Source organism: Phaseolus vulgaris, chromosome 6 (genome assembly GCF_000499845.2).
Source record: "Phaseolus vulgaris cultivar G19833 chromosome 6, P. vulgaris v2.0, whole genome shotgun sequence".
Taxonomy (NCBI): Eukaryota; Viridiplantae; Streptophyta; class Magnoliopsida; order Fabales; family Fabaceae; genus Phaseolus; species Phaseolus vulgaris.
This window is the reverse complement of record NC_023754.2, coordinates 23,656,683-23,673,965: the sequence shown is the minus strand read 5'-3', so window position 1 is coordinate 23,673,965 and position 17,283 is coordinate 23,656,683. Positions and strand designations below refer to the sequence as shown.

General features: G+C 33.1%; 2 protein-coding genes across 5 annotated transcripts; one reads left to right on the top strand and one right to left on the bottom strand.

The window, feature by feature from the left end:
* Positions 1–2,770: 2,770 nt before the first annotated feature.
* Positions 2,771–6,366, top strand: LOC137832030 (nuclear intron maturase 2, mitochondrial). 3 transcript variants are annotated; one of them, XR_011084504.1, is made up of 3 exons: positions 2,774–5,055; positions 5,939–6,086; positions 6,168–6,366. XR_011084504.1 is itself a non-coding variant. In XM_068639996.1 (2 exons), exon 1 carries the CDS (start codon positions 2,914–2,916, stop codon positions 5,047–5,049), a length of 2,136 nt encoding a protein of 711 aa, XP_068496097.1. In that variant the 5' UTR covers positions 2,771–2,913; the 3' UTR covers positions 5,050–5,055; positions 5,939–6,366. The 3 variants fall into 3 exon arrangements, 1 of the variants encoding a protein (XP_068496097.1); XR_011084505.1 differs by having other exon boundaries at positions 2,771–5,202; positions 5,939–6,366; XM_068639996.1 differs by having other exon boundaries at positions 2,771–5,055; positions 5,939–6,366.
* Positions 6,367–8,293: 1,927 nt separating this feature from the next.
* LOC137832029 (uncharacterized) lies at positions 8,294–15,943 on the bottom strand. Of its 2 annotated transcripts, none has more exons than XM_068639994.1 (12): positions 15,470–15,943; positions 14,964–15,218; positions 13,616–13,820; positions 13,301–13,391; positions 13,031–13,176; positions 12,213–12,456; positions 11,056–11,160; positions 10,729–10,911; positions 9,946–10,150; positions 9,168–9,660; positions 8,753–8,832; positions 8,294–8,654 (listed from the first exon to the last, which is right to left on the bottom strand). In XM_068639994.1, exons 2-12 carry the CDS (start codon positions 15,190–15,192, stop codon positions 8,650–8,652), a joined length of 1,986 nt encoding a protein of 661 aa, XP_068496095.1. In that variant the 5' UTR covers positions 15,193–15,218; positions 15,470–15,943; the 3' UTR covers positions 8,294–8,649. The 2 variants fall into 2 exon arrangements, with proteins under 2 accessions (XP_068496095.1, XP_068496096.1); XM_068639995.1 differs by having other exon boundaries at positions 15,596–15,853.
* Between the last annotated feature and the right edge of the window lie 1,340 nt (positions 15,944–17,283).

The following is a 17,283-nucleotide window of genomic DNA, read 5'->3' as shown; positions in this document are numbered from 1 at the left end:
GATAATATAATCCATGATTAATATTTAGACGTGATTAATAAGTATGTTAGAATAAGTATATTTACAATAAAATAATGAAAGAAAATGAAATTCTAATGTAAAATTAACTTATGCATAAGTTTTACAAAATATTTAAAAGAATATACATTATTTTTTGTACAGAATAATATATCTATACAAAATTATTTTAGTTTGCAGATAACTTCATTTCACTTTTTGTTATATGTATTTATAAATAAATTTATTCAAACATACCATAAGTTTCAAATACTTAAGGGAAGACTATGAAGCATGTGTTCTCTCGACATTACAAAAATTGTTTTTAAACGAGTTTAGTTGTAATATTGTGTGTATTTTACTTCTTAGAGTAATACATTTTATTGTATGTTTTTATCTTGTATTGAAGCTGCCAATTTATTAGGCTGTGTAAGTAACTAAGTACAAATACATATTTCATTTCATAAAATAGGAAGTTGTGTGGATTGATCCATAAACACATTTTATTTTTCACTCAAGAAATTTCAAATAAGGAAGCCTAATGCATGAGCTAATTTTCTAAGCATTTTTTTATTATTTAGAGAAAATGATGGAAAAGGGTGAAACTCTTAAATATGGAGAAAAAATGCTCAATAAGTTATGAATAAAAGAAATAAAAAACTTTAAATAAAAATATTTTCTCATAAAATTTAATTTCCTAGGTAAATTCATTCACCTAAAGTATATTTTATTTGTTCTGAAAATTACTTCACAAAATTATTTTTTAATTAATAAAAGTGTTAGTTACTGATGACATTTATTGATACATTAACAAGAATAGATGAGAATGAACATGAATAAGTTATGAACAGATACATGAGATTTAAGTTTAGTGATTTTCAATCAGAAGAGTTGTTGTCCATGGCAACTTGGATTCTGATTCCTTTATTTGAATCAAAACCAACATTTAAATAAAAAATAATATTTGTGAATATGCCTGCGCAGAATCTTTATGATCAAGCTAAATATTATTGTAAAACAATTTGGTACCACACAAATTCCTACGAATACAACAACCCTCTTGTTAGAGTTTTTATCAATATAATTATTTTATAAATACTTTTTAAAAGTAATATATGTAAAACCACATCGTTTTTTCATTGTTTTGTCTTAAAAAAAATCTCTGCTATTTCTCTAAATTTATTCTTCTAGTCTTTATTTCTTTTAAATTTTGATTTCACTTTACAAAATTGACGACTTAATGATATTTGTAATAAATCATATTTTCAAATTTAGTAAACTTTTATTTTTTTTAAAGGCTCTTTATTTTTTTATGAATTTATCATTAATCTTGGGTTGTTGAAAAAAAAGCGACAATCTCAACTTAATTAAGCTTATACTTAAATACTTTGTTTTAGTTCCATAAAATTTTGAATAGTTTTATTGTTTGAATTTGAAGTTTCTCTACAGAAATAATTTTTTACGAAAGAAAAACTATTTATGTTTTTTCATTAAATCTTATGATAGATTATATGAATGGAAAACTATTTATGTTTTTTCATTAAATCTTATGATAGATTATATGAATGTGAATGTGACTTGGTCACAATATTTTAGCTTCTATGCAATGATTGTATTTTGTATTGAGTATTATTTGAGTTTTGACTTAAGGAATTATTGTTGTATAACATTTTAGAGTTGTATTTGTTAAATTGGTTTTGAGTAAAATTTTGAAAATAAAATTATTATATTGTATGAGGTTAATTTTATAATATTTTTTCTTATATGAATGATTTTTCGCTCAAACAAAAATAAGATTACAACTCACTTGATATGTCAAGATTTTCGCTTAAATGAGCCAATTTTTGTTAAAAAAAATAAGATCGGAACTCAATTTCTTATTTGATCAAAATTTTGTCTGAATTTTTTTCACTAAAGTAGCTAATTTTCGTTTAAACTAAAAAAAATATTATTATTTTTATTATTTAAATGAATTATATGTCAATGTTTATTACAAATTTAAAATGATGATTATTTTATATATTTAATTAATTGTAATTTGGTTTAAATAATGAATAATATCAAGTGAGAAGTTTACTGAGAAATTCATATATACCATAACATCATGTATAAATGCATGCACAATTTGAATTATATTAAATTTATCTTAATCAATTATTATTGAATTCACTTATTAATTTAAATTTTGAATTAGATTAAATTTATCTTAATCAATTATTATTGAATTCACTTATTAATTTAAATTTTTAATTAGATTAATTATTAGTATTTGGTAACACATATTTAATTGACATTCTACTTATTGAAAATTAATGTATATATATATATATATATGGTTGATGTATGTTGTTATTGTAGTAAAATTAAATTGTGGTTGCTTTTTAATTAAAAATGATTCTTTTGTTACTTTTTCATTATCTATCCAAATAAAACATTAGAGTTTATCTTTTGGTAAGTTTGTTTTCTTTTTTCAGTAGTGGTACAAAACACTCTCTTGGTAACTTATAAGTCTCTAAGTTTTATTTAGGGCTCCAAAGAGTATATGTAACACAAAAATATAATGATTATATTGCATTTCATCTAGTTTTATACTATACTTCATGTCTAAAGTTCAGATTTGAAATTTCAACAATAAAAAAATATTTGTTATATTTTAATTTCATTGTCACGTTAAAATTTTAAATATTACTGATTTATTTTTTGGCTTGTTAAATTATTTGGAGTAATAACAATAATAATAATAATAATAATAAAAAATTAAATTGGAATGTGTGAGTGGTAGAAAGAATGGTTCATATTTTGAAGAAAGATGTAAGAAGGAAGAGAGGAGAGTAGCAGAAGGGTTTTTGGTGGGTTTTGTTTTGGTTCCCTCCCTCACTCCATCAACGCCCCATGCTCTGACAACACAACTCCCAAATGCGTCGCCGTCTCCCCCTCTTCTCCCACCGTCTCCGCCACCTCCTCCTCTCCAATCCCACCAATCCCCTGCGACCAATTTCATTATTCCCTATCCTGCACCCTCCTCATTCCTCCCCTCGCCCCTTCTCCTCCTCCACCCACTCCAGAGACGACGGCGTCTCTATTTGCTGCCAGATGTGGATCGACAACTTCCGCCACCCCGACCGCGCCGTCACCTCCATCTCCCCCCTCCTTCGCCGCTTCGACCTCTGGGTCCTCGCCTACCAGAAGGTCGCCACCGACGACACCGGTTCCTACACCCCCCGCTCCTCCCTCTCCACTTCCACCCTCCAGGACCTCCTCGCCCTCCGCAACGCCGTCCTCGACGGAAAATTCAAGTGGGGCGCCAGACTCAAGTTCTTTCTCAAATCCCCCCGAGATAAAACCGACTACGATTCCCTTTCCAAGCGCAAGATCAAAACCATCCTCACCACAACGCAGCCCTCGCCCTTCCAGGACAAGATCGTTCAGGAAGTTCTATTGATGGTCCTCGAACCAATCTATGAGCCTCGCTTTTCCCCTAAGTCCTACGCTTTCAGACCAGGCAGAACACCCCACACTGTTTTAAGGGTCATCAGAAGGAGCTTTGCTGGTTATTTGTGGTATATAAAGGGTGATTTTAGTGTTTTGTTAGATGGGATGAAAGTGGGGATGGTGGTCAATGCTGTTATGAGGGATGTTAGGGATAAGTTGATTGTTGATTTGATAAAAGACGCGCTGGTTACGCCGGTGGTTGTTACTACTCTGGAGAAAAAAGAGAAGAAGAAGAAGAGGAAGTATCAGAAGAAGAGGGTGTTGGCCGAGGATGAGCCTAAGCCTGATCCTTATTGGTTGGATACCTTTTTTGGGTTTGCGCCGGAGGAGGCAAATTTGGTTCCCAATTGGGGTCATTGTGGTGTGCTTAGTCCACTTTTGGCCAATGTTTGTTTGGATGAGTTGGATAGGTGGATGGAGGGGAAGATTAAGGAGTTCTACGTTCCTTCCAAGAGTGATGTTATATGGAATAATCCTGAAGAGGAGCAGGGGAACACTTCATGGCCGGAGTTTGTGCCCACGAGTGGGCCGGATAAGACCAGGAAGATGGATTTCGTTCGGTATGGAGGGCATATCTTGATTGGTGTTAGAGGGCCTAGGGCGGATGCAGCTGCATTGAGGAAGCAGTTGATTGAGTTTTGTGATCAGAGGTTTATGCTCAAGCTTGATAATGAGAGTCTTCCTATAGAGCATATAACAAAAGGGATAATGTTTTTGGACCATGTGCTGTGTAGAAGGGTTGTGTATCCAACTCTTAGGTACACTGCAACTGGTGGCAAGATCATAAGTGAGAAGGGTGTGGGGACGCTGTTGTCAGTGACGGCCAGCTTGAAACAGTGTATTAAGCAGTTTAGGAAGTTAAGCTTTCTCAAGGGGGACAAGGATCCAGATCCTCAGCCTTGTTTTAGGATGTTTCATGCCACGCAGGCGCATACCAATGCTCAAATGAACAAGTTTTTGTCAACCATGGTTGAGTGGTACAGGTATGCTGACAATAGGAAGAAGATTGTGAACTTCTGTTCTTATATCATAAGAGGCTCCCTTGCTAAGTTGTATGCTGCAAAATACAAGCTTCGTTCGCGGGCAAAAGTGTACAAGATAGGTGCTCGTAACTTGAGCCGTCCATTGAAGGAGAAAAAAGGCCAGTCTCCTGAGTACCAGAATTTGTTAAGAATGGGCCTTGCCGAATCAATCGATGGTCTCCATTATACAAGGATGTCTCTTGTACCGGAGACAGATTACTCCCTATTCCCTAGTGACTGGAGGCCTGACCATGAAAAGTTGTTGCTAGAATACATAAAACTGGAAGATCCAAAGACTTTGGAGGAGCAACGGAGTTGCATCACTGAACAAGGTCTTGTTACACCTCAAGATTATATTTCAATGCTTGTGTGGAATTACAAAAGGAACTCTTTTGCTATGGACCAACTTTCCTTACTAAGGAGCAATGAAAGTGTTACAGGACAACCGCATTTGCGAGTTGGCTCAAACCAGGATGACCAGGACCACATAGATAAGGTGGAAGAAAATGATGGAAGGATGAATGCAGCACAGATGTAACAAAAGGTTTTGTATGTATGGTCTTTGAATAGGATCTTTCAGGATATTTTGGACTCATTGAGAGTATGAGATATAGGTTTTTCATTTAGTTTCTTGATTCCCTTCCCTTACCTGCACAAGCAGTGTTAACCTATTATACCTGATCTTCGGGTGGTAAACCACTTTGTCCCTTTTCTTTTGTTCTTGTGCTTTTCCTTTCTGGTTTTCTCACCTTCTAACATGAAGTGTAAATATTAAAATGTGTGAAGAATGATGGCTGTTGCATATATAAAAATAAAAACCATTGATGTACTTAAGCTTTTAGTGGAGTTCCTTGACTTGATATCGGAAACTTTGTAGCTGAAGATCAAGAGCTGGATCCTAACCACCTCATTCATTTAAATAAAGTTGAATTTCAGCATAAAATAAAAGGAGGTATGGCCATTGTCCTCTTAGCAAGCCAAGTGTGTCTTGCCCAAGGCAGTGTAGGAATATGGAAGCCGTTCATGTAGTTTCACTTATTAGTTTAACTTTTAGGAGAGTTGATGACCCTGTGAGAGATTATCATGATACAAGGTGTTTCTAAAGTTTACATAAAATGAGTTTCGAAAGATTTATCATGTATTTTTTGTCATACTTGAACTATTGGCATGAATTTGTGTCAGTGTTACTACTTTGTCTGCAGATAACTATTCATTAGCATCTCCTTCCTTGAATCAGCACTTCATAGCTCCCTCTATGTTCTCATTCTTTATTTTAATTTGACAGTTGGCTATTTCTGCTAACTACTTATACTCCTGTTGTCTGACTTTGTTCAGAATGTAAAGATTTGGAATTAATCAGAAATCTTACACTTGACATCTTTGAATCTGTCTCTGATGTTCCACAAACCTTTTTTTTCTCTTTGCAGGTTAATATTGTCTCACCTTCTCACCATGGATGCTTGCCAGAGAAAGGATGCTAAAACTGGAGTGGAGAGCCCATGCGTGCAGGCATCCAACTTGGGCAAAATATTAGCGTTGCCACTCTGGTTGTGAACACTGGGCAATGAGATGGAGGTAAAAGTTCAAGCACTTCAAAATATGGAAAGTAATTCCTTTTCTCATGCTGTTCGGGAGTGCTTATTTGTGAGTTCACAGGAAGGATGCAGATTTCTGTCGGAGGCTAATAAAGTGTGTTCCTGGTGAGTGCATAGGACAAAGCAAGGTGTGAATTGAACTTCAACTGGATAATTTCAAATATCATATTAATTTTGTAAATTAGCTATTTGTCCACATGTACTTGCCCCGATTATTTTTTAATAATTTGAATATATCTGCAATTCTTAGTTCTTTACCACACATTGATACATGTTTTTTTTTTTCACTCTCTTTTCTGTTCGGGCCTTGAACTCGAGCTGCAAGAACACATTGAATTTTAGCAGTGTACTAGGAAGAAGGTCATTGTAACATTATGAGTTTCTCATTTTTTAAAACAAATCATAGTTTACTTCGTAAATTTCCTTTTCATTTCCAGTTAGTTTTTATGTCTGTTAATATTATGTTTTGTTTGTTTTTTATTATATCACAATTTATTTATGTATTATTTTTTCTAAATATTATGAGTTGCTCAGCATTTAGAGCCATTTAGCGACTTTAGGGAATCCTTTGACTTGAATCTACTCTAGTCTTTAAAGTGGTACGTTTTGCAAAGATGTTGAAAGTATGAATTAAAGTATGAATTAGAGGAAGGATATCAGCTTCTATAAAGTGGCCTTGGGTTGTTCTTTTCGTTTTATCACTAAGCACACGTTGTTTTACGGCTATGAGCAGTAAAAACAGGCTATTTAGGTGCTCAAGAGAGATCAATTAGTTATCATGTTAATGTTCAATAGCTCAAATGTTAAAGAGAGAAACATTTGAATAGAATTTTCTGTAGTCTGCTTGAGCCAAATTCTGGCACTGCATTTGCAAGAAGAGATTCAATGTGTAAAAGTAGAAGGGACTTCCTGGAGCCAGAGTGCAATGTTCTTTTGTGATAAAATGTGGGGTGCAATGTTTATTTATTTAGGAGTTCAACTTCCTACATATAATATTTGTTGGGATTGTTTTTTCATTTGCTTCAAAATATTTTTTTTGGAATAAAAGGAAAGTACTTTTTAGAAAGTACATTTCGAAACCAGTGAGAGATGATCTGGAAATGGCAATTTCTTCCTGCACCCTATTATTTTTTACTCAACTCGTCTATTTATAGCAATATAATCAAAATCTTCACCTATTTTTCCAAACATTATTATAAAGATACTAAATTAAAATTAAAAAGTTAACCTATATAATTGGACAAATAAATTAAATATCTAATTCATTCAAATATTATTGGACAGTATTCTTATATTTAAAAGATCAAATTATCAATCTACATAATTAGAAGTAGTAAACAATTATAATAAAAAATAAAAGATTATTGTTATGGATCACGGATCAATTTATCTTTAATTTCAATCTATTTTTAATTCGACTCGAACTCGTTTATCCTATGGATTAAGTGAATTAAATTCAATTTGATATACATTTTAAAAAATAATATATTTTTCAATTCAACTCGAACGAGTGGTGAGCGAATTGACTCAATAGTTTAAACTTATTTTGACATATCTAGCTAGATCATCTTTCCACCATGTTTAAGTTCAATTTAATAGTAGAGTGAGAGTAGATGAGAAAGGAGTAAAAGTTAAAAAAAAACATTTGGTTGAAAAAAAAAGAAAAAGAAAATTAGTGAAAAATGAAGCCATTGCCAGATCTCTTGTAAAACCTTCCAATATAAAGGTACCCGGAATGAACTTCTTTTAAGTAATACTCCACTGCAAAATGATTGCATTTAAAAGGTTTTTTCAGTCTAAAATCAACAATACATATACAACTATTTGAAACATTTTTTTTCTGAAATAATGTTGCTTTTTTAATATGCATTAACTGAACTATAATAAAAAATCATTTAAATTAAGAATAACCTTTTAAAAATATATATTTAATTGAGATAAGTGAATTTGAAACTTTTTTATATGACACGTTCCTGATACTTCATGTTCTCCATTTAAGTGATGATACAGGAATGCTGTTTTGAATAATAATAAATAATTTACATGGAAAGTGACTTGCAAAATTTAAATTAAAATAATTTACATATAATTTTATTGAAGAACATGATGACAATAATGTAAAAAGCTTAAGTCTAAGCTTATTTCAAAAGTACTTAGAGCAAGAGAAACAGTGCACACAGGAAAAAGTAGTAGCAATCTTAAAGAACATTAATTTCCTAATAATTCTTCTGCATCTGGGCTTATATACAGACATGAAATTGAAGTTTTAAGGTCAAAGGTAGAAGTAGAGGAGGCAACAGGGGTGAAACCACTTCCCACTTTTCCCAACACAAATCAAAATCTAAGTACTCTTAAATACCTTCTTTAACGCCTAGTAGATCTCATACCTTATTTGTCTGATATTCCTTCCAACAAAGTTTTAAATTGTGAAAAAGAATGTGCTCAAATTACTAGTTCTAGAACAATAATAATGTCTCAAATACAATGAATTACATAAGTTAGTTCTCTAGCCGCCTGCTCCAATAACCTCCCATGAATTCTGCTTAACCTGTCAGAGTGAACAATCAAACATAAGTATTTACACACTGAGATGTTGAAAACAAAAAATCAACTTCATTATGTATAAAGTCACAATCACCAACATACCAGTTAAATATAAGCTGATGAATAGTGTCACCATGATGGTAAATATACAAGCCCTTACACTAATAGCGGCTGAAGTTGACCTGCACAATGGTGGCTCCATCAGTAAACAGGAGAAAATCTTGTGAAATGAAAAGTTGTTGCTCACTACTGCATTGGTCAAGGTCTTGTTTGAATAACCTTTTCTATAAGTATTTAGGGGACAAGAAAATAAGAAGATAAATGAATCCAGGTCCTCTCTTCCCTAGTGCACTTAACTTACAAAAGTTTTTTCATCTTACTTCTCCAAAAGCTGAAGGGCATGCATTGATTTTGGTTTATGGAAAAAGTTCAAGTCATTTTAGCTTCTCATTTTCTTCTCAAACAAGTCTAATGCTTGAGTAAAATATAAAGCCTTCATGGTTTAAATGAAAATTACCTTGCTACCAGGTCCTTAACAGATTCGGTTGTTAGTCCAAAACCAAAAGGATAAAGAGGATCATAGTGAGGATCCCCAACATTCATTGGGAGTTGATCGACAGATTTGAACCATGTCCTCGCAAGCTTACCCGTGAAACCATAGTCACCAAAAAGGACATCTGTCACACCTTGGCCTTCGGTGCCTGGTAACCATGCGGCCACCAATGCATCTATGGTAGAAACGTATGGTTCAATAACAATAGGTCTGCCAGAGATGATGACAACCACACACCTAACCGTCCCACAGACATTGTTGATGACATTTGGGCCAGATTCCATCATTGTGAGTGCCAGGCTGTCCCCAGCAGTCTCGGCATAAGGAGGTTCACCAACAACAACAACGGCATATTCAAAGTTATTGGATTTAACAAACTCGTTGTCAGGGTTGTCACGAAAGACTACTTCTGTGCTTGGATCAACTGTTGATTTTATGGCACTGAGAATAGTTGTTCCTGTCCAAGGAAAAAAATATTAGTCTCCTCCTTTGACATGCATGCAAACTACCCACTATTGTTAGTTATTCAAAAATATGCATCACAAGCTTGGTGAATATTTATGACAGTGGATAGTTCCCTTGCATTGCTTCACAAATTATAATATTTTGGATAACTTCAAATAATGCTCATTAACAAGTCTCACTCGTCAAAGTACAAAAAGTCACAACATTTAGTGCTCAGAATCTCATGCTTCCATGGACCTAGACCTCAGCTTGTCATGAATACCAGAGAGTCACTTACCTCTTGTGTCACTGTTGCCACTGAATCCTTGCCATTTGATTGTCCACCCTCCACATTGGTAGCCCAAATTATCGGCATGGCTACCAGCAACTAGAATTTTTGGGACTTTCTTAGGAAGAGGCAGAAGTGGAGTGCTTTCATTTTTCCCATTCTTAAGCAGCACGAGAGATTTTCTGACAGCTTCCCTTGCTAGGTCCCTGTGTTCCTAGTGAAACAACAATCATGACTCTCAGCGTCTCAATTATGCTCAGATAAATTACAGTCAACGATAACTGCCATTAAAAACATATATAATAGTTTTGTTCATCAAAATCAGAGCAGGCATCAGATAAGTTCATTGTTGTGATATGGACTTGGGTATTATGGGATGTCTAAGTCCCAATCATGCTGTAAGATTAAGAATTAACAAAGAATGTAAATACATTCTGTTTAGTTTCTTAATAAAAGTCAGTTTTCAAGATTTTCATCTTTTTCTTAAAAGTGTTATCAACTGAATCTATTAGGAAGCTGGATCATCTATGATGGGTTGAACAACAAGAATCAATCCCAAATAGGAGATGTTTAATTCACACCAATAGGATATGGTCAGGTGGGTTTGGAAGCAAGGAAGATTATATTCCACATGGTTCATGTTCTAGATATCGCCTGTTGTGTTTCGAATATAACCATCATCTGAGACGTTATCAGGGAAGACAATTTCATGAATTTTTTTTTTTTCCATCAAAGGAAAGAGGATGTTGTTCTATATTATTATGATTGAAATAAATGGTTTGAATGACTCACCTGGCTTCCAAGTTCATTGACTAAGCTGGTATCAGCTAGAGGGTTCTCAAAAAGACCCATGGTGAACTTTACAAGCAAAATTCTCTCCACAGCATCATCAATACGCTCCATCGGAATGATATTGCTCTTGACCAAGAGTGTAAGATCCTGAATGAACTCATCATATTTGTATGGGACCATGACCTGCGATGATTGGTAACAAAAAGAAAGGCTGAGTTCTATAATACTTTATTTGAGCTCACATTACGTGGTTTCATGAGCTACTCTTGAGCACAAATTTTATTCACTCCAGTCCTGAAGGTAATTTCAGCATAAAGAGCAACTAACCATATCAACACCAGCTTCAATGGAAGCCTGCACAGAGTATGTGTAATTTGAATCCGGTGGTGCTGTGATTCTATCAATACCTTGCCAATCTGAGATGACAAATCCCTGATAAATAAATACACAAATTTGTTGTTAGCATCCAGAATATGAACCATGTTGCTTAAATCAGGATCTGACAATAGCATAAAGACAGGCTGTACAGTAATAGAACATCAGGCTGTACAGTACACTATTCTTGATAATATGGCTCAAACAACATTATCAAAAGTTTACATGGATTTCTCAAGACTGACACAACAGATTTTATAGTAGATTCAGTAACGGATAACATTAAACATAATAGTGCAAATATTGATTTCAAGGATATCCAAAGTGAGTTTCTTTGAAGAAGGATTTCAGAAAATCTTTATTTGCAAACCTCTCCTTAAACAATAACCCTATCCGGCAGTAACAATTAGCAAGTTAGAGAGCAATCAGCATGTGACAGAAATATCAAACACCAGTCAAATGTTGAGGGAAATGACTAATATTTGAATTAAAAATCGAATGACATTGACTCATAAAAGAAAAACACATAAATTAATGATGATCGACATGGAATGCCTTAATCAATTAAGTACAAAATGTACAGAACAAATATTATGGAATTGTGAAAATAAATGTAAGATATACTCTCAGTTGGAAAAGTGGCAAGGTGCTAAACAAAGTATGTTAGTTATTTCCTTAGGTCGTGAATTAGTAGTAAGTGTGGACACAACAATGACTACAGAAAAGTGAGGATAGACTATCTCCCTCTTCAGCTTTTTTTCTAGTGGTGGTGGGGTACAGTGATGATATACCACAGATGGTTTTCATATATTGGCTGTTTTTCATGTTTACATTCAAATTTCTGTCCTATATAATTTTACATCTAAGCCTATGCCATGTCATATGACTCAAACCTCTATACAATTTTCTTGTGCTGCCATGTTAAAATCATCTTGTGCAGTGTTCCACCCATGCCTGGGTCTGTTTTTCTTATTAGACAGACAAGATAATATGATAGTCAAGCAAGTGAGAAGCATTACTGTAAAAGCATTTGGTAGTTGCTCCCATTGCGTAGAACAACTTTACCTGAACATTTATTATGAAAGAGAAAAAATACAAACAAGACAAACCTTAAACTTAAGGGTATTCTTGAGGAAGCCAGTAACTAGATCACGATTTGCATGCATCTTTGCACCATTCCAACTGGAGTAAGAAACCATGACAGTAGAGACCCCCTTAATAATGGAATCAGAATAGGCAGGCATGTGAATGCTTAACAATCCATGCCAATCAATCAATGTGTTGTTCTCATTTACTCCCTTCGCTGTACCACCATCTCCAACAAAGTGTTTAGCACAAGCTGCTACCTTTGTCCTACAAGAAATTCATAAGCCTAATAAGGGATAGAGATAAAAATAAGTACAAGTCCATCATGTAGACCTTTTTATTCATTTGGATTGCAGCTTAATAATATTGGTTGATGATAATAATAATTAATTGACTAGTATCACTAAATGGACTGCTGTTTGTTTGAAGTGAATTCTCCTAAGTCAAATTATGATATGGTAAGACAGTAAACAGACTGTATATCCAAATAAAATAATATGTAATAGTTACCAAGATAATATGAATCACAAGCATACATCATATCAACAACTTGCTGATTCAGAGGAATAGCATCTTTTTTTCACACTTAGTTAAAAATGCATAAGAATCCTTCAAATTATAAACTAGATTAAAGTTTAGATCTACTAAAATCACTAAAGATCCACGAATTTTATGTAAATTATATCATCTTTCTGGGCAAAAAAACAGTAGATTGGGCATAAAAAGCCATACATCACTTCCTCTGGTGTAAATTATTGAAAATGAGTCCAAAAAAATTCTGAAAAAAATAATGAAATGCAATCTTATTTCAAAAAATGCTCTAAAATAATTAATTACATACTTGCCACCAACATATGGAAATCCCTTTCTGGAATTGACAGGGATACTTCCTTGTAGACCAGATATAATCTCTGTCATTTCTTGCACAATTTTGGCATCTTCACTATAGCTTTCATAACACCGACCCCATCTTGGATCTCTACAAACCTATAATGAATGTTTCAGGAGTAATCAGTAAAGTTATAAAAGAAAAAGGTAGACATCTGACAACCTCAAACCTGTTTAATAAGAAATTTTCTAAAAGCTTATCATTATACTCTTTCATATTTACCGCTATGCATGGAGCAAAAACATAAGGAATCCCTGTAGCTCTGACTTCAAGAGCAGTAGCAGCACCAATCCTTTGTGCCAGATCTGGATCCCTGTTCATCAAAGATTATTAGAATGGAACAAACTATGTTTTAAACCTACAGAATTGAAGACATGTTTCTTATAACCACTCGCTTGTCACCCAAGTATACTGCAGGTGAAATGGTTCAGGTGACTATGTAAATTATCAAATTAGATATGAAAGGTCTATTATTTATCAAATCTTGTTCATATGACCCATACCAACAAAATAAATGATAATAAATGTCAAACTTGCCTGGTACATCCAAGCCCAACATTATGGGGAAATATGGTGGCATTGTAGACATTATTGTGTCCATGAACAGCATCAATACCATAGATCATTGGTATACCCAATCTACTCTCCAAAGCTCCTTTCTGAAATTCATTTATCATATTAACCCAATCTTCGGCGGTAGCCTTTGGAAGGGGCTCGCTACCACCACCACTCAATACACTCCCTGCACACAATTAAAATAACCAGTTAATTGATAATGCTTCTTAATGATGTCGTGATCTACTTTAATTTCCTATTCTTAATTAAATTTTTATCAATTACTCATTCATGGCTTCTTTCAGCTTCCTAATTTTAGCTAATTAAGATCTTATGAGATTATAAAACTAAGAAGATAAAAAAAAACCTATAGATTCGTAAGGAATTAGTAACATATTCAAATGAGCAAATACAAAGATGTTTGTAACAGATTGAGAGAAAAGGAAACTCAAATTGAAGCCAAGGAAAGAAATAGCACGAATATTGCAACTTTCCCACTTTCTTAAGGATTCCTTTCCAGTGCTCTAAGCTCTACTCTTCATATTTAGTGCATTAAATGTAGTGATAGTGAATGCAGTGAAGAATATGCTGACAAGGTAATCAGCACCTCAGTAGGGATTCAAACTATCTAAAGGAAACCCTTAGGAGTTGGTGCTGTTCAAGTAGTATGACAAATTTTAAATTTTGAGAGATCATAGGTTTTGAGCTACACTTGTCTCTCCATGGGGTAAAGTAAATGTAATGTAAGTCTTTTATAAGTTCTCTTTGAACCCAACTACTTTCCTTCCCTTGGAAAGAGGTATCATCCCCTACCCCCAAAATATCTTCTACCCAAAAAAATTGATGTCCTGGGACACACGCAATTATCAATGAAAACGAATTATATTTGCAAGGCATAACTACACGGAAGAAATCCTTCTTCATAAGTGAATAGCAATATGAGAAGCAATGTCAAACAAACATTGAATAACAGGAGACTCATCACGACTGAAACCTGTTTGAAAGATTAGTCAGACCTGCAAACAATCAAATGCAATGCAAATAAAAAGGAAAAACACAGCAAAAAACTGTAAGTTAGGTTAAAAGTAGTTAGTTTCCTATAAATGCTGATTTTTCTCGGTATTCTATATGCAGTCCGTTTCTTTTAAGGGAGATACCAGACAATCACATGTATGATTATTTTACCCTCTTTTTCTAAATAAAAAAGCTGCTAAACAAAGAAAGATAACTGCACAGAAAATTCGCTCCTAGACATGAAATTACATATTTAACTCAAACACTATCAACTGAAAAGAGAAAAAAGAAGCTACGAGTTCTCAGTTATCCTTACCAATGAAGCTGGTTTTCATAACCTTAGCATTGGCAACACTCCTATCAATCTGAACCATTTGACCAATCTTCTCCTCCAAAGTCATTCGACTCATCAAGTCCTTAATCCGAGTTGCAACTGGTTGTTTTGGATCTTTGTACCTCAGATACTCTATTTGAGCCTCTCCAGTTGATGCCAACCACCAACATACCCACAGAACACCCAACAAATGAACCAATGCCGAAGACATGTTGAGCTCCCCAGCTCAAGCTCCACCTGCAGAATTAGACAAGAACCAACACCCGACCCAATAAAGGTTTAGTTTTTGGAGTTATACCCCACTTGGTCTCTAAGGTAAAAAGATAGAACAGCAGCAAAAGAAAAGCATATCCAATGAAAAGGGATTCAAGAAAACTAAACCCCATTACTTGAAGAGCAGTTTTTTTTTTATTTTAAGTTCAAAAATATGAAAACTTGAAAAGGGATCCAAACTATAAAGTATGCAAGTTAACCAAGATCAAACACACCTTTTTTTGCAGCAAGATTTTTTTTATTCAACCAAATAGATGGTGAAGTGAAGGAATAGATCAAAACAAAGGGACAGCTACACCCTTCGAGTGAAGGAGGATAGAGAGAGAGGGTGGGGCAGATACCTCAAAAGGGAAGCAAAAAAGTTGGTAACTTTGGATCCAACGGACAATGGGGTTATAGAAATAATGGAAATGGCACTCACTGCACAGGGAGGAAGCATAGAGAAAACAGTGTTGGCATATGGATGGTAGTGGGAGACACCTATCACAGTTGTCGTCAGAGGTGGGCGGTTTTTTCTCTTTGAGAAGCGTGGAAGTTGATTAACAAAACACGGGGTGATGACAACCATGTGGATCAAAATTACTCACTCAAAAATTATTGCTTTCTTCAACAACCATATGAACTTAGACTTTGGTTATCCTACTTCATCAAGATTTAACTAATATTTGAAATCGCAGTACAGGATAAATAAATGTTTATTTTATATCATCAAAATTTATACTTAAATATGTTGTTATAATTTCTCTAAATTAATAAATTTTGATTTAGTCTCTAAAGAACCCTTTAGTTTTTATTCTTCAACAAGTTCAAACCCTAAAAATCAATCTCATATGATAAATTTTAAAAATTGAAACCATTGACACAATATAGAATAGGGTTACCAAAAAAAATCTAACTCAAAACTACTTTCTTCAAACAGATTTTATATTACATAATTATATAATTAAATTACATAATTATAAATATTTTATATTCTTTAATTCTATTAATTGAAAAATTTATTTTTAACATTAAACTATCTCCACACCCTCTAATCTAAACAAAAGTGTTATACTATTTTTCTTGTTTGATCATTCAACTAACTTATATTTAAGCATTTATGTTAACAAAAGTGTTAGACTATTTTTCTTGTTTGATCAACTAACTTATATTTAAGCATTTATGTTAACAAAAGTGTTAGAGTATTTTTCTTGTTTGATCATTCAACAAACTTATATTTAAGCATTTATGTTAACAAAAGTGTTAGACTATTTTTCTTGATCATTCAACTAACTTATATTTAAGCATTCATGTTGCAAGACTTCCAAAATATAAAAATTTGATTTATTCTCTCACTCTTTCAAATTGTAGATTGAACATTAAAACTTCTCACAGAAAGTATAGTAACTGATTTTATAAAATTAAATTAAACATAAATTTCACTTTCTTAATAATAAGATAAACAAAAAAAATCCAAACTTTTATTCCAATTAAATCAAAATAGATATTTTTAATTAAAATTTGTATTATTTGTATACTATTCTGTTTATACATGATCATAATATATAATTCTTCCATCATAACCAAATTAATAAAAATACAAAATTTAATCTAACATAACCACCATATTTAAGAGTTTACATAAATCATCAAATAGTTCCACATGTATCAATGTAAACAACTCGATAATATTATTGTTATGGCAAAATGCTTAATTAGATCACAAATAATCCTAATTTCAAAAAAATTACATAAACTTTATTAGTATTTATAAATCATATTCTATACTATACTACATTTTACCTTATACAAACAACTTGGTAAATTTAGAAAGAATGCAGTAGATTTTATATATAAAAAATAAAATATTTAAAACAAATGAAAAATAAATTATTAATAATTGTAACTTTTAAATAACAAAATATTGAATATCCATTTAACTTAGATTTTATGACAATTATAAGAGGTCCGTGACTGTGTACAATTGGTTATATCTCTTTAACTTTTACTATGCCAAGAGATTGTTTAACCTCTTAATAACATTTTCCCG